General features: G+C 45.1%; 3 protein-coding genes across 4 annotated transcripts in view; 2 read left to right on the forward strand and 1 right to left on the reverse strand.

The window, feature by feature from the left end:
• Positions 1-13,482: 13,482 nt before the first annotated feature.
• PXN (Mitochondrial substrate carrier family protein) overlaps positions 13,483-27,080 on the forward strand; it is a 76,001-nt gene continuing 62,403 nt past the window's right edge. For both annotated transcript variants that reach the window (XM_086798380.1, XM_086798381.1), the window contains exons 1-4: positions 13,483-14,592; positions 15,219-15,347; positions 15,435-15,509; positions 15,631-15,761. In XM_086798380.1, coding sequence (XP_086654506.1) covers positions 14,512-14,592; positions 15,219-15,347; positions 15,435-15,509; positions 15,631-15,761 — 416 coding nt within the window. In that variant the 5' untranslated portion in view covers positions 13,483-14,511. The remainder of the gene's footprint in view (positions 14,593-15,218; positions 15,348-15,434; positions 15,510-15,630; positions 15,762-27,080) is intronic.
• LOC147638468 (uncharacterized) lies at positions 18,460-23,009 on the reverse strand. The gene is made up of 2 exons (XM_086798382.1): positions 22,847-23,009; positions 18,460-19,035 (listed from the first exon to the last, which is right to left on the reverse strand). Exons 1-2 carry the CDS (start codon positions 22,879-22,881, stop codon positions 18,555-18,557), a joined length of 516 nt encoding a protein of 171 aa, XP_086654508.1. The 5' UTR covers positions 22,882-23,009; the 3' UTR covers positions 18,460-18,554.
• On the forward strand, positions 19,761-22,623 carry LOC147638469 (uncharacterized). The gene is made up of 4 exons (XM_086796623.1): positions 19,761-21,223; positions 21,321-21,663; positions 21,755-21,916; positions 22,058-22,623. Exons 1-4 carry the CDS (start codon positions 19,761-19,763, stop codon positions 22,259-22,261), a joined length of 2,172 nt encoding a protein of 723 aa, XP_086652749.1. The 3' UTR covers positions 22,262-22,623.

The raw sequence follows: 27,080 nt of genomic DNA on the forward strand, positions 1-27,080 counted from the left end.
GAACTATCATTGTCTGAGGAGTTTGATATGGTACTAGAGCATACGGAAGAATGGCAACACATGGCCAAGATGTTGTTTGTTATTTGGGATGGCAAACATTATCTCAAAGATTGGCATTAATGGGAGAACCATACGAGCTAACAGAGACAAGATTCCAAAGTTAGATTCATGTAGGAGGAGGAGGTAGAGTTCCTAATGGTTCTGCACATGATAAACAGGGTGGTTAGATTCATGTAGGAGGAGGAGGTGGAGTTCCTAATGGTTCTGCACATGATAAACAAATAAGTGGACTTGTATCTTATTATTCATGTGATTAAAATGAACAAACATCTTATATATGGTCATTCTACTAATTTTAATTTATTATGCATGCAAAATTGCTAGAGTGATTAACATTCATGTGTCAAACACAATGGCACATGACATATTCATGATGTAGCATGTGGGGCTAGTTGATCCACAATCGTAGTTGTCGAAGTTTAGCAAAAAGTATCGTGCATGGGTAGGTAAAGCTCTTATGCATCGGGGGCTAAACAGATCTAAATGGCTAAAGCTTCTCATGGCACTCCTCTCTCAACTAGTGTTTAAGGTATGTGCATGCCTCAATAAAGTCATATTTTGATTTGCATAAATGTTGTTTCTAAAATAGAAATGTATTGTAGGAGTTTGATGCCACATATCAAAAGAAGGTCAGTGGCTTGCCTGAGTGAGGGAGTAGAGAGTATAATCAGAATGCAAACATGTTCAATAAGAATTACAAAGATGTCCTCAAGAAATCGGAGGTGCTCTTTACAAAGCGAGGACATGAGCTAGCATAAATAGCCAACCCCGACTACGGTAAAGAAATCTTCAAAAAGGTGATCTCTTACTAGCGTTGGGGTGAAAAGGCAAGTTAATTCACTACTTCCAATCTAGCAGAGATTGCTTCTACCCATATTCCAAATGCAAAGTAAGATCACACATTTTCTCTCAACGCATTAAACCATTTTAATATGAAGCAAGACGCATAAAGTGGATTCACAATGTAGGAAATATAGGCTCGTGGGTTTATTGGCGAGTGGCGAGTTTCCACAATGAGAGATGCCTAGATTCCTTCTTCGAAGAGAGCATTCTTCACATGGATACATTGCCAATGTGTACTGATTCTAATTGACAGAGGACATGCTACAACTTTATGCGAAGTTAAAGGAGAACTCACCTGCCATAGCAGGCATGCATGAGAGAGCGACACGCGACTCCGAGGTCGGTATCGTGGATTCCCTAAAAACTTTTAGGAAGGCACACTCTGAAAAGGAATTCCTAAGGTGGAAAGGGCAAATGTGAGCCACCTTTAACCTTAACCAGAGCGACCACACTTATCGTGTACGGCACGACACATATTGTACATGCATGTAATAGCATAATCGATACCGTGTGTCTCATTTTATTGTTAGTCTATCGTATTGAAAGAGTATTCAAATGTTTTTGTATTAGGTGGTGGAGAAATTATGTGTATCATCAGGTATGTATTCCTGAGAACTCATCAGACACATGGGAGTAGTCTGAGAGAGAGGAGACAGGGTTGTACCCTAATTAGATCGATGAGTTATGGGGCAAGGATACATGGAATCTTGCCCATGGTGGCTAGACTACCTCGAAGGAGAGTAAGTAACATTATGTATGGTAGCATTTCTATATGAACTTTGAAGTTCATATTGGGAGTTTATAGTTGCTATAGTCTTTAGATTGTGCCCTATATAATGCCATCTGAGGCCCTTCAGCAAGATGCCATCAGTGATGAGGGCAGCATCTTCATGGTAAAGGGTGAGGATATTCTATCCAAGACAAAGATAATTAGCTACTTTTAGTGTCCACCTATACCTTTGTGTCATTTGATTCCCTTTGCAAGGGTTAGAGACCTCCGTGATGATGTCTCTCCCTTGAAGGTAGCATTTGGCTATGAGAGATATATGGTAGAGAAGGGAGTGTTTATTGTTTCCCCTTGGACTACAAATAACACAATCACTTTAATTAGGATTGATGAACATCAAGAAGGTTTGGGATGCACATTGGGTAGAGATCAATAGAGAGTTTGAGGATGATATCAGTGCACAACCAAAGCTACAAATTTTGGCAAATCATATGTTGCATGTGTGGGAGGGAAACCATACAGTTGCATGTGTGGGAGGGAAACCATACAATTGCATGGATAGCTGCAATCAAAGAGAAATTCTCACATACAAGATATAAACATGTGCATGTTCTTTGTATCGTGATTGATCTTACAAAAGTCAGTGAGGTTACGCTTCTATCTCAACTTCATTGGATGAACTTGTAAGTTAACCTTTGATTACATGAATAGCATTCTTTGAGGTAGGGTATTTTGCTAACAGATTTCACTCTCATGTTCTTGTTTACCATTTTTCAACTTGAGCACCCATGCTCCGATTGTTCCAACTTTCCGAGATGAGATTGTGAACACAACTCACATATGTAACTCTAGCTCTGTGGATTACTTAAAGGAGATAGCGTTTGTAGATGTGAAAGTGAGAGAGCAAATCTAAAAAAAATCAACAAAGGGTTCCGAGCCATGGTTTCCCTTGATAAGAGGCTATCTTGGGAGACTTGTTTATCATGTAAGTGGTGCACACTAGGAAGAAGCTTTTGCTTTATTTTTTTTGGGTCAATACATGTATTTAAAGTAGTAAATTTTGAACATTTGCTAGTAGGTGCAATTTTCGCAAGCACTTAATAAGAAACGTGACTCCATAAAATGCTCCTTGTCTTTGGAAGAGCCTTCAAAGGTGGAAAGGAAAGAGAGAAAGAATTTAACTCGAAAGTAAGTAGATAGGGTTGGAAAGGTACATTACTTGATATGGAAGTTGTGTTGATGGTTCATTGGGATGAAAATGATTGCTCTAATCATGCGTGATTGTTATGACTTGTGTTGTGTTAACCTATGACGGGGACATTGAGACGTACTATGTTTTACATCATTAATTTAAATATTCTGAGTCATGGGCCAGGCTTGTCGGCACCATATGTTAAGGATGAAGGGATTGGGTGATCGCCGATGAGAGGCGCACCTTGAATATTAGTAGGATAAGGGTTAGGGTCGGCCGGCCATGTATGGGCGCCCAAGTGTGAACGGCCAAGTCACCTATAAGAGTCAAATGTAACCCTAAAATCCTCATTCTCATGTGTTGTGAATACAAGAGTGCTCTTGCCTTATCTCCTTGGTTTCCTTCTCCTGCGTGTGAGAGAGAGAGAGAGAGAGTGAGAGAGCGATCGAGCACTGTGTAGCGGCACGACGGCAGAGAGGCGGTAGAGCGGCGAGGCGGCTCCTCCTTCACTGCTACGACGCGCGAATCCTTCACAGCAGCGGTTAGAGCGGTGAGTAACACACCCTTGCATTCTGTTTGAGCTTACTTTTCTGGTTGTATGCTTGTAGCCATTCGTGGCTCGCATACAGTGTTCGGCAAGTCCCCAGCTACGACCTGTGTGGCAAAAGCGCACATTTTTGGCGCCGCTGCCGGGGAGTTGCCCTGCACCAAGCTCCAGTTTGCAGCTCGGGCTGCTGCGTGAAGTTTAATTTACACTGTTGGAAAGCGACTGTGTGTTTGTTGTTGGGGTGTTTCCGTGTTTTGCAATCTGTTTCTGGAATTTGTCTTCTGCATTTCTGTTATTTTTCCGCACCGCGTGTGGGCGTGCGTTCTGTTATCTGGTTTTCTGCGGGGGGCGAGGGGGATTTCTGAATCCCCAGACCTGTGTTGTGTGCGAACTGCGCCGCGGCCAAGGTTGAAACCTAGAAAGAAACCCTAGAAAACTTTTCTCAAAAAAATAAAAAATAAAAATTTCAAAAAATAAAAAATAAAAAATAAAAAATTAAATTTTATTTTTAAAGAAAAAAACCAAACGTGTGGAGAGGAAAGATTTTTTAATTGGAGAAAAATTTTTTGAAAAGAAAAAACCCCAATTGACCCACGACCCCGGCCTCGGTCTCGGTCTTTTGATATATATATATAGGAGAGTGAGCCTCCATAGCTTTCTTTCAAGTGAGAGCTTATGGGAAGTTGTGCCCTATATGTAGCCCACTCCCCACGGAGTAAAGTGAGCATGTGGGATAAAGCCCTCACCCTTTCCTCCACAAGCAAATAGGCTTTCGCCCCTTCTCCCATAGGGAAACGGACTGTTTTGAGGACCATGAGAGCTTCGGATAGGCAAACACGGTGCTGTAAAGCACACTAGGACCCTTTGAACGATACGCTCGTTTCGAGCTATCACACGCCCTAGTCCAAGTTCGACCGTAAGTAAGGGGGTCAAAAATGAGTTAAAAACAATCTAAAAACAAGTAAAAACGGGGTGCGAAATACCCAAGAAACCACTTGTGTGGGCTTTAAGGGTAGTTACCAACGCACGTAGGGTACCCACGTCACATGCATCTACGTTCTGGTCGGGTGCTAGAGCCTGAACCACTAGAAAGCGTTTCAGTTTATGCAGGCTCACACCATCCCTCCACGTTGGCATCTTGGCCTTCGGCTGGAACCCAAGGGACTGCAACCCAAGATCCACGAATAGTGGATAGTGACTCGTCCTCTGACTCAGAAGCCATGGAAGGGCACCTTACCAAGAACCCTGAGGAGACAAGCCAAAACATGCTAGGTTGGGCCCCACAACCCGGATCTAGCATGTTTAGTCGTCTAATAGAGACCTTTAGTAGAGCTACACGCTCTGAGCATGCGACAAGTGAAGTAAATGAAGAAGGAGGGGTAGTAGATTCACCATTCACATCTTATGTAGACCCTACTCTCCCAAAGAGTGTCCATGTGGATATTCTACCCACTTCGTTTAATGAGGGCCCTACTGAGCTACCAACTTCTGATGCTCTTCCTAAAGTAGAGGTCCCTAGAAGCCAATCCATAAGAAGTGACATTGCGTCCACTTCAAGAGAACCGTTTGGCACACCAAGTCTAGATGGGATATTTCTGAATGAAAATTGGGAATATGATCTACACACAGAGACTCTAACTGACCTATACACAGGCTACACATACCATGTAGGTTGGTTAGAAGTCCTACGATCTACATCTAGCGCCACTAATCTAGAGGAGCAACAACAAATGATATGTGAGGTTATTCATAGAATTATCCAAATTGAGAGGCAAAATAGGGGAGTGAACCTAATTGAGAGGCAAAATAGGGGAGTGAACCTAGTTTCCACTGGCCCTATGAGGTTTTTGGATACGGGCAAGGCCAAACAACCAACCCTATCACAATTGGAGACTCCCTCGGTGAGTCCCATAGACCCTTCATATGTTGTTTCGCCTGGAGTCTCAATGCAGGTTGAGCCCACTTTAGGTTTCCAACCTTGGCTCAACTTTCCATTAGGGAATCCACAATGCCTACCCCAATGATGAGCATGACAGAAAGCGCACCTGTTACCACTGTAGTTAGTACGACGCCGCTACCTAGTGGAACAGTACCTACAACAGTGCGTGCCAGTGCCTATCGACCCTATGTACCTATCTCTACTCATGCTCATGTAGCTCCTACGCCTCTTAGTATGCCAATGGCGTATGCTCCATGACCGCCTTATCACCACCCTTATCCAATAGGAGCTAGGCCTAGCCACATATCATATCCTATGTCATTTGCCAACATACTCAGACCAACGCCAACTCCTATCAGCCAGGCTATCCTAGAAGTGCCTCCACCAGCTATGCCTGCTCACCTAGGTGATCTCGCAGCGTTTGCTCAGACGATCGGACGATCCATTGCGGAAAACATGCGGGGCATGCCTGAGAGAGAACCTAGAAGCAAGGCAGTACAAGTGGCTAAGGTTACTCAAAACTTCAGTGGTAACGAGGATGTTAGGAAGCACATTGAAGTCTTTGAACATGTGTGTGATTCCTTGGAAGAGCACAATGAGCTACATAAGTGTAAAGCCTTAGGGTTAACCTTGAGTGGGAAGGCCGGAGATTGGTATCGAACCTTAAGGGTTGAAGAGCGCACTCACTACCCCACTCTCAAGAGATTGTTCTTGAAAGAATACATACGTGAGGGTGTGCTTTGGGGGAGTAGCATCTCAACTCCAAAAAGCTGAATGCAAGGAAGGGGAGTCAGTGAGAGACTTTATAAGTCGATTGAAGCATCTAAATTCTCGCTGCACTCCCGATGAGCGCTTCAATAATAACCACTGCTCGATAGATTCATCCGAGGATTGCGCCACAAGGACATATACAATGGCCTAGTCATTAGAGGTCTTACAATGTGGGAAGCAGTCACTGCCAATGCAATCCAGTTAGAAGACAACTTGATGATTGCAGGTAAAAAGGTGTCTTCGAAGACAAAATCCGTTAGTTCGCAAGTATCTGGGCACGAGCCAATGACGGTAAAACCTATTGCCAAGGAACCCAAGATATCTGAAATGTCTGTGATCGACCTTACTAAGGCTCTCCAAGAATACTTCAGGGGTAATCGAGGTCCTCAGAATTGCCATATGTACCCAAGGAGAGAGCAACAATGGTGTTCGGTGTGCTTAGGACCACATAGCACGAGTGAATGTCCCACATTCAGAGTCAAATTCAATGGGAATTGCAATGCATGTGGTAAGTATGGCCATCAATCTAAAGATTGCCTAGTACTTAAGCGAATGTTGGCAAATCAGGCACCACTAGCCTGGTCAAACACACCTCAAGTACCCGCGCTGATGCCTGCACAACCTGTCGAGCAACCATCACAGCACATAGTTCCAAGGAATCCGAATGTAGTCCAGTCTGTGCCGTTACCACCGCCCTTGGTAATGTTCTCCCATAGAGCATTCAATGGGTGCAATATTCTCGCTGGTGTTTGTCGATCAAACTTGTCCTTCTGAGAGCTTTTTCAAATCGCCAAATTGATGTGAGGGTTCTTATGCTAAGTGATTATTATTTTCCTACATGAAATTAAAGGTTGAAAATGCATAAAACCTAAGGTTTTTTGTACACTTGTCCATCCTTAAGAAATGCAAACTTCCTATACATATATGGAAAGGATCCCAAGTCCCCTATTCTCTTACTTTCCATGATGGCTCCCTTTTGGCCCTCCATACACACCCTTATTCTCTCACTTGCTACATGTGTGTGGAGTCTTGCATCCCTCATTATTATTAATATCACCATCATGTATAGTTTGAAAGAGCACCATCATACGATTGATTCAAAGGCTAATTTTATTAATTATAAACCTAAAGGTTAATAGAGTACCCTTTAGTATAGTGCTTAGGGTTTTAATTGTAGCATCACTAATTTAATCACAAAGCTATAAAAAAACTTGGTGTTTTCTTTAAATCTATCGTTGCCATTTATGCTTCTCCCCCTCACTACCCAACAAAAGTGGACCCTCTTCGTGTGCTAAGCCCTCACCTCTACCTCGCAAGGCTACAAGGCTTGCAACTCTAGTCCTATGCAACCTACTGGCAAAGGTTGCTTCTCCCCCCCATTGCACATGTAAACTCTAATTTTGTGTGTGTGTGTGTGTGTGTGTGTGTGTGTGTGTGTGTGTGTGTGTGTGTGAGAGAGAGAGAGAGAGAGAGAGAGAGAGAGAGAGAGAGCATTGATTAATGCAATTTTTTTTATGTTTAACATGGAGACCCACTTCCTTCTATATTAGGATAGAGTGGCTAGTGAAAAAACTTGGAGACTAGCTTCCTTCTATATTAGGGTAGAGTGGCTAGTAAAAAACATGGAGGCCAACTTCCTTCTATATTAGAGTAGAGTGGCTAGTAAAAAAACACTCAATGTTGATAGTCATCTGACATAGTAGCAACATTCATTCTAACAAATAAACATAAGTGAGAGAATGGAAAAACTTGAGTTGTTTCGGGGTATACAAAAGATTCAGGGTTGAAGAGATAGTTTGCATCGCACCTCCCCCATAAGTGCGAGTTCCAACTGATAGACATGTGTTCGAACTAGAGGTAACTCCTCTTGAATTAATAGTGAAGCCATCATGCTAGGAAGACACATAAGATGAAAGCATGGTCGCTCAGTCCTCCCTAGTAGTATGCACTATGGAGCCTGCCCCCTGTTGTCTATGTGATGACAAGCTTGTCCAGGTGATGGGTACCGTCTCAGAGCACAAAATGCAAGAACTTCACCAAGTGGTGGCCAACAAGCTTGAGAACTACAAAGGAAGCCCTTCACAAATGTGAGCTCATCAACACCTAAGAAGATCTTCTGCTCCAAGATTGACCTTTGGATCTGTGCAAGAGGTGGTTCTCCTCCACCTTCCAAGGTAGGGTGCTAGGGTGCTTCTTCAAAGGATGAATTTAAGAGGTGGTCCTCCTCCACCTTCCAAGCTAGGGTGATTTTTCAGAGGATGAATTCAAGAGGTGGTTCTACTCCACTTTCCAAGGCAGGGTGTTTCTTTAGAGGATGAATTTAAAAGGTGGTTCTCCTCCACCTTCCAAGGCAGGTGTTGCTTTAAAATTTTTGCTTTGTGGGGAAGGAGTTTTATCAAGTGTTGCTCGCCTCATCCACACAGCATGACTTGCTATGTGGAAATATGTTTATCCTACCATAGTGGCCTGGTTCATGTTATGCCTTGGTTCCTCTCATTCAAGCTAGAACAAATCTCGAAAAATTAATGCCCTGTTAGGGTGCACTCCTCTAACCTCCTCTACTATCTCTGAGGATAAGTCCGCCAGTGTACTTGTCAAGGTGCTTTATGTTCCTCCCACCGAACGAAGGGTGAGGTGCAAGAAGGATGTGCATACTATGGGATAGGTGCAACGATACACCAGAGGATATGGAGCTAGTCACCCTTGAAGGCATCCAAGTCTATGTTCATCAGGTTTGGCACCTTTGTGAATGCCTGCTACGACAAGTGTAAGGAGACTAGACACTACCAAAAAATACCCCTATAGGATCGAGAGAAGCTCCCCTCTAGTGCCTCTCAAGGGGTCTGAATGTGGATCCTTGCTCCCCTTCATCCAGAGAAATTAACAAGGGTACCCCAAAAGAATCCCCCTCCAAGGAAGCTAGCATCGACATGGAAGCCAAAATGTCTCGCAAGAGGGTTTGATCGCCAAGTCGAGAGGGCTCCTTGTCCCTCTTTGAAGGTAAGTTTTCTACCCTCAAAACCCCTTACCCATCTAAAGAAATCTCCCAGATTAGAGGCTGGGGGACGCAAGTAAGAGCTCCCTTAAAAAGGAAGCCATAGCTCACACCATGGAAATCTCTAATCATACTAGGCTCTTAAAGACCTTGAAGTAGGAGAGCCCTCTACAGGGGAGGAACTTTACTACAAAAATTTTGCTGATTGAAAATATGCATCACAAGGCATGTAAAATACTCTCATAGAATGTGGGGGGGGCTTTGCTCACAAGAAAATAAAAGAGAATGTGGGGGGGGGCTTTGCTCACAAGAAAATAAAAGAGAATGTATTAGATTGTGGAACAAATATGACATGGACTTTATATGCTTGTAGGAACTAAAAATTGGGGAGGACACGTACATCCATCTTAGCAAGGGTGGAGCTTTGTTGGGGTATTTCTTATGTGTGTGTGTGTGTGTGTGTGTGTGTGTGTGAACCACTTCCTAGAGAGTGGTAGTGTCGTGTTTGTAAACCACCTCATAGAGGGTATCAAATAGTATTTGGATATTTATGTGTGCATGACATAAGTAGTGATGTCATTGAGGTAACCTATAAAGATGCACCTATAAAGATGCATGACATAAGCAGTGATGTCATTAAGGCAACCTATAAAGATGCATGACATAAGCAGTGATGTCATTAAGGTAACCTATAAACATGCATGTACTTCATTGAAGAAATCAAGCAAACTATCACATCATTGAGTTGTGTAATCCACTCTCTCTCTCTCTAAGAGCTTTGTTCTCTTTTCTCTCTCTATCTTTTTAAACACACACTCCTATGTCATGAAGATCTTTCAACCTCAATAGCTTAGGACATTCAAGAAATGGTATCAAAGCTTCATGTAGATACTGTCTCAAGCATCAGTGCTTGAATTTTTTGTGACTGTACACATAGAACACTACCTCAACATTTGCCAACTAGGCACCCAGTGTAGCATTGCTCCATTTGCTCTCCTACAAATAGTTGCTCACATTTCACTCCTACCATTGCTTAGTATGGCTATTTTTGCTTGTCAAACAACTACTCTTGTACCTTTAATGCAACAACTCTAAAGTCACATAGATGCTACATTGATAGCCCATCGGTTGTCTTTTAACACATCTAAGCCTACACCGAACAACAAACCAGACACATCAACTTTGTGTGTCAACAATAGCCAGCTCGTAGAAGAGCAACTAGCTTCAACAAATGACTTTCTCCATTTCCTACCTACATCAAATTGACAAAGACAATAGCAACAAATAACAACTTATAGAAACCCAAACAAAGAAGGTATTCATTAGAGAAAATTTTGGGCTTTTTAAAATTTTTGTAAATACTACTTAATTAAAGCATTAATCTTAAATCCCAAATACTACTTAATTTCTGTAAATACTACTTAATTAAAGCATTAATCTTAAATCCCAAATCATTTCTCAAAATTGAGGGATACACATCCTTTTTGAAAACTCCCGTGTTTGAAAACCCTAATTTTAAAAAGCCCTAATTATTGAAAACCCTAAAAAGTATTTATATTCTCTGGAACTATGAACTCTCACGTGTTCTTAGACAAGTTTAATGGCCAAGGTTTCCACACCTGGCAAATGAATATAAAGTTTCATTTGATGAAAGAAAAATTGTGGGTTTGGTGAAGAGCACTACTAGTGCAACATTTTATTGTAACCTCTTCCTCTGATGCTGATGCAACCAGTGAAGAAGATCCCAGAACACAACCTTCTAGTGTAATCTCTTCCTCCAATGCTGATGTAACCAGTGAAGAAGATCCTAGAATACATTATGATCTAATCAAGGGCATATCCCATCATTGCTCTTGGTTTAGGTGATGATTATTTGTATCACATCTCTAATCTAAAATCACTAGTGGAAGCTTGGAAATTTGATTTTCTCTTTAGTGCCAGTGCTCAAACTGAAAGCTTTCTTTGAAAAGCACCTTCTTTGAGTTGCCACTAAAGACATGAGAATCTCTTACTGCACATGTCAGCAAAATGAGGAGTCTCATGACTCAACTAGCTGCAGTTTAGTCTCCAATATGACTGAAGATGATGCCATAATAGTGCTTCTCAAAAGCATGCTTGAGGAGTATGACAACTTGGTGACCACCTTAAAGAACATTTGGAGGGCGTAATTAGTTCTTTATAGGAAGAAGAAAGAAAGAGGAACCAAAAGGTTAACAAAAGCTATCACAAAGAACAAGGTTTTGCTATAAAGACCAAAGGCTCATACTAAAGAGGATAAGCCAACGATAAAGCTTGTAGATTATGTGGGGAAATCAATCATTTGGAAAAGGATTGTTTTAGCCTAAATCCTTGTGGTATTCGTTTGCAATACTGCAAGATTCTTGGAACAACAAAGCATGTAAGGGGTGTACAAACATTATAATGATTGTTTTAGCCTAAATCCTTGTTCCAAGAATCTTGCAATAGTGCAAGATTCTTGGAACAACAAAGCATGTAAGGGGTGTACAAACATTATAATGATGATGAATGGAGAGAGTCACTCGCACTACTGAGAGATCGTACCTGTGTTTTCGCTTTTGCATAAGTACAAGACAGAGGTGATAAATTTTCGAGCTCAAAACTAAGTGCAGGGGGTTCACCATGATGGGACGGTAATCTACGTTAACACAACACCAAATACATGTTATGAGCGTTGATGAATAAATGATGTAATGAATGCTTTAACACGTTATGTTTACTTACTAGATCCCAAGAGGTCCGCCTCATCATCTTTTGAACTCTCTGAATCCTGCTCTTGGGTCTCGCCATGCGAAGGGGTCACCTGCTCTTTGCCTTGTGCATGGGACTGCCGCTCATCTTCATGCTCATCACTCATCCTTGGAATGGTTGTTCTCAAATTCCTCATCTGAGTCATCCCCTTCCCAGTTTGCTGGCTGTGACCTTTTTTGGGACGATGGAGGTGTGGATTTCTTACCCTTTTTCTTCACAGGGGTCAATTCTTGCTCGGTGGCAGGTGTCTTGCCCTTTCTGGGGCCACTGCATTCAACCAACATTAGAACTGTAAACTCCCTAAAAATAGGCTTCATAACTCGTACAAATGAAATATTGAGCACAAGGAAACGTACTCTGAAACTGCTCTGCCTCCTCTAGAGGAAAATCCCCCTGAATATGTGTGTAAATACCTATCCTATTTTTTTAATTTTTTAATTTTTTTTTCTAATTACACAAAAATATGAATTATGCTAAAAAATACTAATTATGCACAAAATTACAAAAATTTAAAAAAAATGCAAGTTACACTAATTATGCAAAATATTACAAAAATTTAAAAAAATAAAAAAATATAGAATATGCAAAGAATATGGACTCCTTTAAAAAAACACATAATTTACAAAAATTTTTATTATTTTTTCTTCTTTTTTTAATTGTTTTTTTTGGTTTTTACTTTCTTTTTATTTTTATTATTTTATTTTTTTAAAAATGCAAACAACATGAAAATTAACAAAAAAAATAAAAAATAACAAATAACAAATTAAAAAAAAGAAAAAATACTAACCTTTTTTTTTTCTTCCTTATCACGTCTGGATTCCTCGCCGGCTCCGGATTCCTCTGCTGCGGTCGCCTTCACGTGCTCACCTACCGCCTTCAATGCTTCTTTCGCCAGCTCCTTCTTCTCCTTGCCTTCAACGCTTTCGTCTGCTACAGCCACCTTCCACACCATCTCATGCCGCCTTCGCAACCAGCTTATCCTTCGCTCTCTTTCCACGCCGCCTCCCTGCAGCAGCAGCCGCCTTCTTCTTCTACGTTGGCCAGTCGTCTCCACGCCAGCCACACGGCCTCCTACGGCAAGCTCACAACCGCCCTTCTCGCCTCTGCTGCTGCAGCCGCCTTCGGCTTGCCTTCCCAACCTTCGCCTGCTGCGTTCGCTTCCCTCTTGCTACAACCAGTTGCCGGTCGCCTCCACGCAGCCACCTCTCTCGCTTCCTCCTTGCCGCCGCCTAAGCTGCAAAATCACCCGTCTCTCGCCTTCTTCTTCGCCTCCTTGCTACAGCCAGCCGCCCACACCCTTCACTGCTGCAGTCGCTACAACTTCACCTTCACGCCTCCTCGCCTTCTTTGCTGCGGGTGAGGCAGAGACGGCCAACCCCGTCAACGCCTGGGCTGCCAGCTTCACCACCGCCTCATGGCTCCTCTACCCTAGACAGAGGGTAGCTGCACATCATAAGAGACCATTATGAGATGTATGGCATAATGGAAGGGCAAAAACTTCAACTTTTCTACAAATTTTTGATGACTATTGCAAGTTGTTTTATTGCATTCAAAGGAGCTATGCTTTTTGCTAGAAAAAGGAGCCAATCGGCCACGAATCTTGTTACTTTATAAGACAACAATAATATAGGAACAAATATTTCAAAATCTTCTAATGCGCTCCGTCTCTCTCTTGGGTATCTCCGTCACCCCGCCCCCCCGCCGTGAAGCCTCTTCTCCCCTCTGCTATGGAGCTCGCTGGTGTCGGACGAAACGTCCTCTCTCTCTCTCTGCGCCATGGATCTCGTTGTTGTCTCTTTGCGTTGCATGATTGCTCCTGCTTAATCATCCTTACAACTAGCTTGTTGTCTCTCTGATTCTAGAGACGAACGGACGGAGGGGATATGCTATTCTCTCTCTCTCTCTCTCTCTCTCTCGGTCTGTAGCAGGCGATTCTCTCTCCATGTCCTTGTTCTTGTAGATGACGAGAGGGAGTCGAGGAAGAGGTGGGGGAGTCTGCGATGGTGAGCAGCTTGAGGCAGGAAGAGGTCATTGAGATGGGCGAAGGAGGGCAACAGGAGCTGGGAGGAGGGAGGCGGAGCTGGGCGGAGGCCGGACACGTTGGCGGCGGCCAGCCGGAGGTGTAGAGGAAGAGATGCTTTTTTTAATGGACCTTGCATTATTAAATTATGAAATTCCTATAAAAGTGGACATTGATTAATTAATAGCCCTCACACAACAAAGATTTAGGAGCACAAATACAAAATTAGACGGAGACGACGATTGGAAAAAAAAGCCTTATTAAGAATAGCAGGGGAATATTCCACTTAAAAGAGTATAAATTGAAGTGGGCTTTTATTTCCACCTACCTTCTTGCTTTTTTCTCGCAGTCGTTCTCTGTGCCTCGCGGCTCGCAACAACGACACCCATTCCCGACTATAGGAGAAAACGCAAAAGCCCGTATTTCAGTTCTGGGGTCTCCTCTGCCGAGCTTCCCAAAGCAGTCGCCTTTTCCGAAACCACCCTTTACGGCCCTTAATCACAGATTTTTCCTCGCAATCGTTGTGCTAATGCGGCCAGACCCTTGTCATTATTTTCTGCAAAAAGAAGGGTTTCTTGTTGCGGATTTGAATCCTGACTTGAATACGGTCAAGTGACAGATTGCAGGGGGAAGAAAAACGACAGCAATATGTCGGATGCTTTGGTTAATGGGCTGGCTGGAGCTGGCGGTGGCATCATCGCCCAGATTCTGACCTACCCCTTGCAAGCAGTAAGTGCTAATCTTGCAAGATTTTTTTTTCTTCCTTTTATTTTTTGCCTGATTTACCGTGGGATCTTTTTCCCCCCTATTTACTTTGGATTTCCAAAATTTAGATTGTTTGTCTGATTTACCGTGGGATCTTTTTTCCCCCTAACTTAATTTGGATTTCCAAATTTTAAAAAAGTATTCGGCTTAACCTTTTATGACAAGAATGAACAAATTTTCCTCTGTTTGTTGTTAATTTTCTTATAAAAAATAAAAAAATTGAGAGAATGTGTCAGTCGAGAAAATTTGGTCTGTGGAGATATTTTATTCTAGAAAATATATAATTTTTTGGCTCTGTTAATTTTACTCTCTCTTACATTCCTGAATTGATCAATTCTTTCAGGAGGATCACTCCTTTTGTTTTTCTGGAGATAAATTATGTGTGTAGTTATAGGCATCCAGTGGGTGTAGGTTCCCTCATCTTATTTAGCTGCCATATGGATGTGATACTGCATCACTCGCCCTTCCCTCGCTCGGGCCATCTCACACACTGCAGAGTTTTCCATCTGGCCTACACAGGAAATGCACTAGGGCCCACTATCAAGTGACTGATTAGTTCTAAAGCTTTGGATTTATGCTTGCTGTGACAGGTTAACACTAGACAGCAAACTGAAAGAAAGGCCAAAAGCTCAATTGTACAAGCCTCCCAGATTGAGAGGAGCTTACCGGAGGATTTGCAACGTAAGAAATCACGTGGTACTTACAAAGAGCTGTGTAAGGCAAGCACTCACAAACACAACGCTCTGGCCATATTAGATGATTAAGGGTGCCAAAATATAAAGCTCATGCTTGGTCTGTGATTGCAGGTTCTTGAAGAAGAGGGCTGGGGAGGTCTTTTTAGAGGGTTAACGCCATCGTTAGTAGGAACAGCGGCCTCCCAGGTGTGCTCTGTTCTGTGTTTCGTGACTTTGTTATCGCTATACACTTCTTTTTGCATTTTCATAAAATTATTTTTCTTTTGACGCACATCATTGAATCTAACACTCCTATATAAAATTATAGGGGGTGTATTATTACTTTTATCAACTCTTCAAGGATGAAGCTGAAGCTTTTGCCTTAAGAAGAAAAAAGAGAGGTGCTGGTGATGGGACAACTGGGATGTTTTCCTCATTGATTGTTGCAGCACTTGCGGGGTATGTTTTAAGACTTGATCTCGTGGCTGACTTAATCTCTTAGTTGGATTTTCTGTAGGATTACTGTTAAGATAACTGTGGCTTGAAGGTGGGCTCTTGTGATAGTGGCTATTGCACCAATTTGAACCTGGACACCTATGTAATACGTACATACACGTACATGCCTACGTACCTACATGCATGGATGCATGCATGCATACATACGTACATATACATGTAGGTATGTATGGAGAGAGAGAGAGAGAGAGAGAGAGAGATTAAGCGTCTACTAAAGATGCAATGGGCCTATGAGACCAAAGTGATACAATAATGTCCAAGGCATATCTCATCATGGAATGGAAAATAAAATAGAAACAAAACATAAACATAGCTAAGAGAGAGAGAGAGAGAGAGAGAGAGAGAGAGAGAGAGAGAGATTAATGTCTATGAAAGACCCCAAGGAAGGGTCTATGACCTTTGATCCTCAAACTCCATCACATGTCGTAATGGGCCAAAACCCTCTCGGAAGAGACACCAGTATCTCCCTCGTATCTCATAGTACACAGTACATCAGCATATGTAGTGCTCCTTTGACTCCACTTCCTGGTGACAGCTGAGAAATGCGATCTTCCGGCCATAGTCACAGGGAATGGGCATTTTTAGACTTAGGAATGTTGGGGATGGCAGCATCTTCCTGTTCCCATTCCCGTCCCATGTCACTCTATAGTCATAGGGAATGGCCATTCTCAATCTTTTCCGTCCCCGTTCCCCGTCCCCATTTCGCGTCCCATGTGACTATGCTTCTGGCTTCATCCCCTCGTATCTGCTAGTCTCTACCCTCAGTTGATGTGATGAAGTGCGGATCTGTCCAATGGCACTGCGAATGCCATTTGAGAGATGGGTGTCCATGTATGTAGACCGTGTCACAAAGCCATTTGGGGAGAGATGTAGAAAATGGTCCCGATATAGTGGGCCATCTTCGTGCCTAGTGGTAGGGGGGGTTGGACCATGTCCTTTCTGCATCTAGCCTCACGATGTCCATCCAGATCACCCTATTCTGCCCAGAGCGACTAAGGTCCAAGAAGGGGCAGTCCAGGCTCTAATCAAATGGAGGGAGTGCATCAATCGTCATGCCATGTAATCTCAGCTAGGTACACATTTGGGTGTACCAACATCGTGTATCGCCGTTTGCGGCTAACTGCCAGTAAGAGATAAGTGCTAGGTGTGGGTATCTCTGTCTGGGGAGCTCCCATATACTCTGCAAAAATGTCACTGACTGGAATAGGGCCTCGGTAACCACTGGTGCAGCTCCTGTCTCTGCTCTGACAATCTCATGAGGTATTGATGGTTTGCTCCGAATCATGCGTGCGATCATAGTCACCATTGGTTTCTCTAGTGCTTGCCATCCATCATAGAAATCTCTCTGGTCCGACCTGGTCGACAAGCGGCTCCCTCCTCGTGTGGTAGAAGCTGGGTCCCCATATGGGTGAGCCATATAAGAATGTAGGTGTGACCAATGTGTCAAACAACCAGAGTTTGGTGTGCGGCTCCTGAAACTGAATGTGTCTTTCTAGTGCCCCTAGGGTTGCATATCCACGTGCCAATCTAGCCTCTGCTGCCTGCCACATAGAGAACTGTGGTCCGCTGAATGTGACTCCCAGGTACACATGATATGGTGTACTCCACTGATTCATCTCTAGAAGTGAACTGATGGTCAGATCTAGTCACCCAGGCTTGTGCGGTATTGAAGACCATAATCTTAGTCTTCCCAAGGTTCATTGTGAGGTCCCTATAAACGACTGCAAAGCATCCAAATGCTGTTGCAAACCCTCAGGGGAGTCTGCAATAAGTACAATGTTATCGACATATAGCAGTATGGGTATCCAAACCCTTGTCAGACTGGCCCCCTACCCCCCCATCCTGTCAATGTAGTCGGATATCTCATCAATGTAAAGTCCAAAAAGGGTGGGTGACAGTGGGCATCCTTGCGTCACCCCAATGGTGCTAGTCACTATATCCGACATGCCTTCGGGAGTCCGTACTCTACCTATCACCGCCTCATATAATGCATAAATGCTCCACTGCATCTCCTCGGGAACACCAATGTCATGCAATCTCCTCATGAGTCTGGCACGTGGCATCGTGTCAAAGGCTTTGCAGAAGTCCACAAAGGAGCAATATATCCTCTTCCCCCGTGCTCGTCCCTCCTCAATGAGAGCCTTGAGGGTAAATATGTGATCCAAAGTCGTGAAACCTCGTCTGAAACCTGCCTACCCAGGTGCCTTGAGTCCATGTGTCTTAGCCCATCTACTCAGCTCTCGATCCAAAATAGATCCGAATATCTTGGCCAAGCAATGGCCAATTGAAACCGGCCTTTGGTAGAAACCAAAGTGCGGTAGACTAGCAGTCACCCTTCCACTTGTAGTCCAAATATAAAAACAAATTTAATTGGAGCTAGAGGTGCCCCAATTCTGAAATGAAACCGACACCTGTTGGCCCCAAAGCTTGGCGCCCCTTTCGGTATTTCTTTATTCAAATTCAAAATGATGTAAAGCTGAGTACAACAAAACCAGCTAGGAGAATACACCTGTATGGCAGCCCACAAGACCTCGTAGCACAGAGGATTCACACACAGATCTGTGTCCCACAAAAGCAACACTCTGTGTTTCCCTCTGATTAGCCAAGACCATTCAGCAGGGCAGCCTTGAGCACACATCTGGCATATCCCAAGTACATGGTTCCACAACTCACCACAAACATACATCCACTGTCCAATCTCTATTTCCACCCTTTCAATGTGCCATACCCCTCCTCTCACAAGGGGCCAGATAGCACAACTCTGCAGCAGACATAAGCCAATGGAAAGAAAGATAGATGGACGAGTTCAGAGCTTACCAAATCAGCACGTGATTGTACACTCGTGAGGCCAATCGTACCAGTCTGTACTTGCCTCCCTGCAACCACTTGACTGATGCACCAACCGAGCTCTGAGAAAAGCTCTGCCTGCAGATGGAGATTCAATGCCTGATAAAGTTCAAGATTGAACAGTACTGTTTCTGCCTGTACCTGTCCGTACAGGCCAGCAGTACTTGACTGTACCTGTCCGTACAGGACTGTACCAACAGTCACCAGAATCTGCCCGCCTGCTGACTGGTCTCTGGTTGCCTGCGCCGCCTGATTCAGAAGATGACCAACAGACTGTACCAAATGCCACCTGTACTGGCTGTACGGAACTGCAGCCACCTGCTCTGTCCGTACAGTACGGTCTGTACTGTTTTCAGCCTGCTGACTGTACCTGCCAGGGTTGGGTCAGGTACGTGTACACTTGGATGTGAGGCGTTCTAGACGTACGTACGTTTTTGTACGTACGGAACGTTAAGGGCGTGTGCTATTTTTTTTTTCCACGTGTTGCAGGTCGGCGTCGTCTCTTTAATGCTGAGCGTCGGTGGTCATTTTTTTGGGGCGGGGCTGGGCGGGGCTCATTAGCCTTTATTATTTATAAGGCATGGCCCAAATAAAGGGCCAAACTTAAAGTAGAAAAAAACAAAAAAAAACGGGTTCGGCGGGCTGCAGAAAACGGGCCCAATTAAAAAACGGAAAAACAAACGGGAGAGAGAAAAAAAAAACGGGAAGAAAAATGAAAAAAAAAAACAACGCGCACATGCAGCCAGCAGCGCGCAGACTACTGGCGCGCACACACACACTCAGCAAGGCTGCAAGCAATCTCTCTCTCTCTCTCTCTCTCTCTCTCTCTCTCACACACACACACACACACACACACACACAGTGCACACACACACAAACATGTCACACACACACACACACGACTGAAGGTTGAATAATCTCTCTCTCTCTCTCTCTCTCTCTCTCACACACACACACACACACACACACAAACATGTCACACACACACACATAGTGACAAGCGTGTACACTGTACACACACACATCCAAATTCCAAAATAACACACACACATCTCTCTCTCTCTCTCTCTCTCTCTCTCTCTCTCTCTCTGTGCCATGGGCAAGAAACGACATGCCTATTGGAAGCTTCACACACTCCAAGATGATGAGAAGAGCAACCAATGGAGATGCCGGTATTGTGGAGGTGACTTCAAAAGTTCAGTTACTCGCCTCATCTCTCATGTATCGGGTCTCGGTGGCAATGGCATTTCAGCTTGCAAATCTGTGCCACGCGACATAGCAAATAAGGTGATAGCCGAGCAAAATTTGAAGGCTTCACAGGGTGCAGCCATGGCAGCTGAAGACGAGGATTTGTTGGATCCTCTTCCTCCTCGAGCTGCATTTGTTAATCCAACGGCTGCTACAGGATCCTCTAGTGCAATGGGGCAGCCTAGTAGAAAGAGGGCAAGAGTAGAGGAGAGCATTATGGAGGAAGGTGCAGGTTCCGACATGCATTGTGATAGTTCTTCTAAACAGCAGACCACTCTCCCATCTCGCATCTTTAGCACCGCATGGGTAAAGGAGCGGCAAAGGGTTGCCGAGATAGAGATTGCACGCACACTTATACAATGCAATATCTCCTTCAATGTGCTTCGCACGGACCAATGGAAGAAGATGGTTCAAGCAATAGCCGCTGTGGGTTCGTGCGAGGATTGGCACGGGGTCGAATACAAACAAATGAGGACATGCATGCTAGATGAGGAGAAAGCCAGGATAGATGTGGCGCTGCAACCAATATGGGACAGCTGGAGAAAGTTTGGATGCACCATCTTGTCTGATGGATGGGCCGACATCCGAAGGCGCCACATGATAAACATTCTTGTATCATCATGTTTTGGCACCTATTTCTTGCGTGCGGTGGATGCTGGTAAGGCAGGTGAGAGTGTTACAGCTGAATTTATATATCAGCACATTAGGCAAGCCATCATAGAGGTGGGTCCAGAAAATGTTGTACAGGTGGTCACTGACAATGCCTCCAACTGTAGGAGGATGGGAGAGTTGGTAGAAGGTGAGTTCCCAAGCATTGTGTGGACTCCATGTGCTGCACATTGCTTGGATTTATTAATGGAGGATGTGGGGAAGCTTACTTGGGTGGAGCCAGTGTTGGCGGATGCCAATCGCATCACCACCTTTTTCAGAAAAAAACACAAAGCATTGGCGCTCTTTCGCAGCAAGAGCCCCGGGCTTGATATGGTACGGCCTTCCAAGACTCGATTCGCTTATGCATACATGGTCTTGGAGCGTTTGCAGAGGCTCCATGATCCTCTACAAGCCACTGTGGTTGATCCAACGTGGAAAGATCCACGACATTGCAATTCAGAGCCTACAAAGTATGTCCAACGTAAGATCTTGGACGAGAATTTTTGGGAGGAGACAGCAAAGATTGTCAAGTTGCTGAAGCCGCTCTTCTTTCTCTTGCGCATGACAGACATGGAGGGATCTACCATGGGTCTCCTCTACCACATGTTTAGGAGGATGCGGCTAGAGATTAGTCGGTCCACAGTGGTGTCTCAAGACAGGTAAGCCATTGTCAAGTGCACGTCACATGTTTATCGCACCAATCATTTTAAATTGCTCTTATTATAACTTTGGTCTTGACTCTTTTTTCCTCTCTAGAATTAGAGAACTGAATCAGATTATAGAGACGCGTTGGGAGTACATGTCTCGCCCAATTCATGGCATGGCTGCACTCCTTCATCCTCTTTATCGAAAGGATGAGACCATAAGCAATCCAGAGCTTCTTACCATGCGCGACATGTACTTGGAGGCAACCTATCCTCAGGAGCAGCAGTCAGAGGTAAACAACTCCATGGTATCCTACATGCATAGCTTGGGTGCCGCTTTTAGCAGAACCTCATGCAACAAGGAAGACGAGGCAAAGGCCCCGATTAACTGGTGGTTGATTTATGGTTATCAATCATTCCAACTCCAACAAGTGGCATTGCGCGTCCTCTCTCAAGTGAGTGACAATAACTCCCTAAATGGAATTTGGAAAACGATGTGTGATAATAAATAGGTTTTGATTACTTTAAGACTTTTATTACTTGTAGGATTGTTCAGCTGGTGCGTGTGAGCGTAATTGGAGTGCCTACTCTCTTATTCATACAAAGATCCGCAATAAACTGAAGACCAGCCAGTTGGAACGCTTGGTTTATTGCCGAGCCAATCTTCGATTGGTTCAAAATCTTAAGAAACTTGAGCATCCTATGCAGGTGACTGATTGTGTCATAGAGTCTAGACATTAGTATATACAAGTAACGATATTATGATGCATGCAGCTCAGAGCTGCCAGCATTTTTGGCATGCCATGGTCACAGACAATTCGCATTGAACATGTTTATTGTTGTTGACAGGTTGATCCTCTATCTCTGGAGCACGTTGCTACCGCAGAAGAGGCGCAGACCGCATTGAGAAACGAGCAGGAGGAGATAATTCGCATGTTGCACAGAGAGCTGGAGAGTATAGACCGCAGGGTGACTCGGGCTTCTTCCAGGGCGTATGACATTGAGCCCAGTGGTGATGCGCATGTTGTGCAGTCGAGCGGGCGAGGTAGATGAGGCGCTAGGCGCGGGACTCGTCGAGGACGAGGACGACGCACATCTACCACATCACATGCGGAGACATCGACAGTAGCTACAGAGGAGATGCTAGATGATCATGAGGGAGTACCCTATGTAGAGCCTGAGTATGATTCTGATGGGAATGTCCTTACCGATGGAGACGTCCCATCTGATTCAGCTTCATCATCAGGTGTTGATGATGATGAGTAGCCTTTGCAGGACCTAGGTTGACCGGGGCACTTTTTACTCTCTTTAGGAGAGGTTTTTTCCCCCGTGTCCTTTGTATCGGTTTCTTTACTTGTAGCGCTTTGCGCATGCTCAGAGTTTCTGTAATCATGATTTTACCTTATGTTCATTTGTTTCCTTCTTGAATCTCTACTCTTTCAATGTTCAATGTTTAAAGTTTAAACCATTCAAAGTTTATGTTTCATGAATGACATTCAATGATATGTACTAGTGGATCTAATTTATATATATATTATATTGACGCACTTTACGTACTTTTGCTCGAAGACCGTACTGTATTGCGTACCGTACTCGTATCGTACCGTACGTACCGTACGTATGGACCTACCTTGGTACCTGCGAACGCCGCCTGAACCAGTAACCAATAGCATTGCAGCCGCCTGACTGCACAGCCTGCAGCCACGTGGTCTGTACGGCCTGTATTCCGTACAGCCTGCACTCTTCACAGCAAAAACCAGTCGACCAGCTTCTCTTCTCCTTCTCCACGCTTGCAGCTTGCACGAATACCCAAAAGCAAGAGAGAGATGAGAGAGGCGTGTAACTCCAAAAGTGGAGTGGCAAAATTATCCTAGGGCCCCAACTTTAATATTTATTAAAGTTCCCTAGGGGCCACTTAGGCCTAGGGGCCACCCATGAATAAAACATTAAAATTCATTAATGTTCTGGTCCCCCTTCACACCCGAAGATGTCCACACATCATTCTCTGTCACGTGCATCCCGCACTTGGATGCCACGTGGACATTCTGTACAGAAGGTGCAGGACCTGGGATGGTGAACTGGTCCCATGTGAGCCCAGTCCGGGACGAGTCAACCAGGGATCCATCTCAGTCGTCCGAGGTCAGGTGTGCATTGTCCTGCACATGAGTCCAAGGTCAGGTGTGCATTGTCCTGCACATGAAGCAGTGCCAGTCCGCGCTGTGAGTCTCCCTCTGGAATGATGTCAGATGTGCTGAGTATCTGGTTTGCAACTGGATGCCAGGCCTCTGTAGGCATGTAGGTTGCATGTAGAGATGGGGCCAGCCCATAGGGCTACCCCAGTGTAGGTGTTTGCATTGGCATAATTAGTATGGGCATGGGGGAGGCATAGAACCACCCCCAAGGGGCCAGGAGGGCCCAAGACTATGCCCACCAGCCAAGGCAAGGGCTGGAGGGGCAGTCGGCCAGCTCCAGACCCTCTGGACAGGCAGCCGACAGAGGGTATAAGCCCTGGACAGAAGGCGGCCAGGTGTGGGGGGCAGTCCCACACCTCTGCGTTGAATGCCCAGCAGCCAGGAGGCTGTCCAGGGGTCATGCGCAGGCTGGACAGGCTCCAAACCAGTGTGAAAACACTTTAATAGAGTGTGAAAGCATTTTATTGCTTGGAATTCAGTCGTGGGACTTCATAAAGCCAGCCGACTGCATGTTAGGAGGGGTATAAAAGCCCAAGTCATATTTCATTCATAGCATCTCATAATTCACCAAGAGCTCCAAGCAACCAAGGGCCAGGACAGCCAAGAACAGTGCTAAAGCTAAGGGGTGAAGGACTGAAGGTCAAGGGCAGGTTTTCCAGCCAAGAAAAGGTCAAGTACTCTTGTATTTGTTTCAGATTCACATCATTCTAATAAAGCAAATACACCATCCGTGGTGGGGGCCCTACAGAGGGTAATTGGGACCCAATACTGTGTCCTTCTCCATCTCCCCCTTCTCTCTCTATTTTCTGCACATCGTCTTTCAGTTTGTGCGTCGCGAAAAGACTGCTGTTTTCTGAGTTTTGAAGTACCGATTCCTTCTCCGAAGCTTCCGCATATTACAGTGGTATCAGAGCCTACTTCAAGGACGAAGATTCAGCAAAGAAAACCAGAAAATTTTTCGCTCGTGTGGTTGGTTTTTAGACGCCGGTGGACTACCCCTTTCGGAGTGACTCCTGTCCCTCGAAGGACGGTTGGTTTTAGCCTCCGGAAGCCTCCGGAAGTCTCCCACACAGACAGTGGATGGTCAGATTGCGTTCCGGAAAGGAATTGCAGATTCCCGCTATGGCGAGCTTTGGCGACGAGAGAGAACCAGAACCATGGGACCAGAGTGCACCAGGCAGCCCAGCTAGGGCACCCGGCTTGAGTGTACAAGACATGTTCCAGCAGATGATGCGAGCAATCGCAGACCAGACAACCAAGTTGGACGAGCAGAAGGCGCGGATTTTGGCTCTGGAGGAGCGTTCTCGCTCTCCAGCGTCGCGTTTTCCATCTCCTCCTCCCTCTCCTTCCGTACCCCAGATACCAGATCCTCGTCACAGGGACCCTCTCGAGGGGTCACAGCCGCAGTCAAGCTCTTTGCTTGAGATGCAGATACGGGCATTGGAGATTCGACAACGAGAAGACGAAGCCATGCGACGAGTGGAACACGAGCGTTACCTCCAAGCTTTGGACGCCAGATTGACACCGGCGGCGCCCTCGAATCATTTTCCTGAGAAAATGAACTTCAGTAAGTATAATGGTAAACTCGATCCCACTACTCTGTATTCATGGTTACATCAATTTGAAGCTTACTTTGCCGCAGTTAGGAAATCAGATATTGACAAAGTGATCTTAGCCAGTTGGTATTTGGAAGGTGAGGCCATTCCTTGGTGGACTCAGTGGGCTCATGCCCACACCAGATCAGGTATGGCAGCTTATGGGTGGGACGAGTTCGTCCGTGACCTTAAGCAGCGGTTTTTACCGCCCCACTACCTTGAGCGACTCGAAGACGAGTTCAGGGGAGCGCGTCAGAACGCGCAACCAGTCCTTCAGTTTGCCAATAGAATTTCGACCTTGTGTCTACAATTAGGCTTATCTGATGCGGACAAGAAAGGGCAGTTTTTGTATGGCCTGGACACGCACATCCAATGGGAGGTGCGTATGTTTAGACCAGCCACCTTTGAGGACGCACTCTCGCTTGCGCAGAGTGCAGAAATGAAACACACTGGTGGCAAGCCCAAGACTTCCCAGCCGGCTTCTCCCAAGGCTAACGCTTCGGGGGGCAAAAGCCAGAACCAGACGGGGTCTTCCCCAGGACAGAGCCCGGGAGCCTCTGGCTCCAAGAACTCGAACAATGCGTCTAAGCTTACTCCCGACCAGAAAGCGGAGGCAGGCAAGACAGGTGGCAAGTTGAGTGCTGAGGAGCTTGCTCAGTACAGGAAGGAGGGTAGATGTTACTTTTGTCACACAAAAGGACATACTTCTCGGGATTGTCCGAAGAAGCCTCCAAAGCCCGCCGCCGCCTCCACAGCTTCCGTGGTGAGCACAGCTCCCACACAGACCCCAGCGGCGACCCCTAGTTCTTCAAACCCCGGTGCTTCAGTTGGAGCAATTATTAGCCGGGAGCTCGAAGATAAGCAGAAGGGCGCCCATGACCAGGAGTATGAGCGCAACGAATTGCTCAAGTCCTTTGGCTACATAGGTGGCCAGAGAGTCGTTGTCTTGTTTGACAGCGGCAGCACGGAGGATGTGATCACGGAAGAGGCCGCTAGGCGTGCCCGCTTCGAGCTCACTCCGGTGGACAAACAAGTTGAGGGATTTAGCACAGGTATGACTACGAGCGTCAAGTATGAAGCTCTAGGTGCTAAATTAGTCATTCAGGGCATAGAGTTTGTGCGTGATTTTATGGTTGCCCCTCTTGTAGGAGCAGACATAATTTTGGGTATCCAGTGGTTTCACAAGTTCCTTCCTGATGTCAAGTGGGACAAGCACACGTTCCAGATTGATCGGAATGTGTCAAACACCCCTGTGACCATTAAGTGTGAGCCAGGTATTCCAAACTTTCCGCTCATAAGCCACTTGCAGGCTAAGCGAGCAGTCAGGAAAGGCGCACAGTGTGCGATGATTTACATCCAGACAGCCCAGACGGTGGCCAGTGCTTCCGAGAAGTACTCGGTTCTCCATGAAAAGTTCCAGAAGATTTTTCTTCGGGACAGTCTCCCTCCCCAGCTTCCCCCGTCCAGACCGGAGGATCACAAGATTGACCTCCTCCCAGGCTCGGAACCCCCGAGCAAGTTTCCGTATCGCCTTTCTAAGGCAATGGAATCGGAGTTGGACCGCCAACTCCAAGAATTGTTGCAAGCTGGCTTCATCCGCCCCAGCGTGTCGCCGTTTGCAGCACCGATCTTATTTGTCAAGAAGAAAGATGGGTCTTCTCGGTTGTGTGTCGATTATCGTGCACTCAACAAGCTGACTATCAAGAGCAGATTCCCGATGCCTCGAATTGACTATATTCTGGAGAGGCTGAATGGAGCTAAGGTGTTCTCTAAATTGGATTTAAAGAGTGGGTACCACCAGGTTCGGATTGTTGAGGGGGACATCCCCAAGACAGCTTTCCGTACAGAACGGGCCCACTATGAATTTGTGGTCATGCCATTTGGTTTGACGAACGCCCCAGCTACATTTAACCGCATGATGATGCGTATTTTCCGGGAGTTGATTGGAGTGTGTGTGTTCATATTTTTGGACGACATACTCATATTTTCAGCTACAGTTGAGCAGCATGACATTGATGTGGAGAAAGTCCTTAAGTTGCTGGAAAGCAACGAGCTCTATATCAATGAAAAGAAGTCAGAATTTTA

This window comes from Cibotium barometz, chromosome 5 (assembly GCF_041138505.1).
Source record: "Cibotium barometz isolate CiBa-2024 chromosome 5, ASM4113850v1, whole genome shotgun sequence".
Taxonomy (NCBI): Eukaryota; Viridiplantae; Streptophyta; class Polypodiopsida; order Cyatheales; family Cibotiaceae; genus Cibotium; species Cibotium barometz.

What these genes read in the sequence shown, in the direction of transcription:
- LOC147638469 (XM_086796623.1), top strand. Translation starts at nt 19,761, where the DNA reads ATGGGCAAGAAACGACATGCCTATTGGAAGCTTCACACACTCCAAGAT. An exon ending in CATTGCGCGTCCTCTCTCAA is followed by an intron (nt 21,664 to 21,754) that starts GTGAGTGACAAT and finishes TATTACTTGTAG; the next exon opens with GATTGTTCAGCTGGTGCGTG. An exon ending in AACTTGAGCATCCTATGCAG is followed by an intron (nt 21,917 to 22,057) that starts GTGACTGATTGT and finishes TGTTGTTGACAG; the next exon opens with GTTGATCCTCTATCTCTGGA.
- LOC147638468 (XM_086798382.1), bottom strand. Translation starts at nt 22,881, where the DNA reads ATGCTATTGGTTACTGGTTCAGGCGGCGTTCGCAG. An exon ending in GGTTCAGGCGGCGTTCGCAG is followed by an intron (nt 19,036 to 22,846) that starts GTACCAAGGTAG and finishes CAACCCTGGCAG; the next exon opens with GTACAGTCAGCAGGCTGAAA.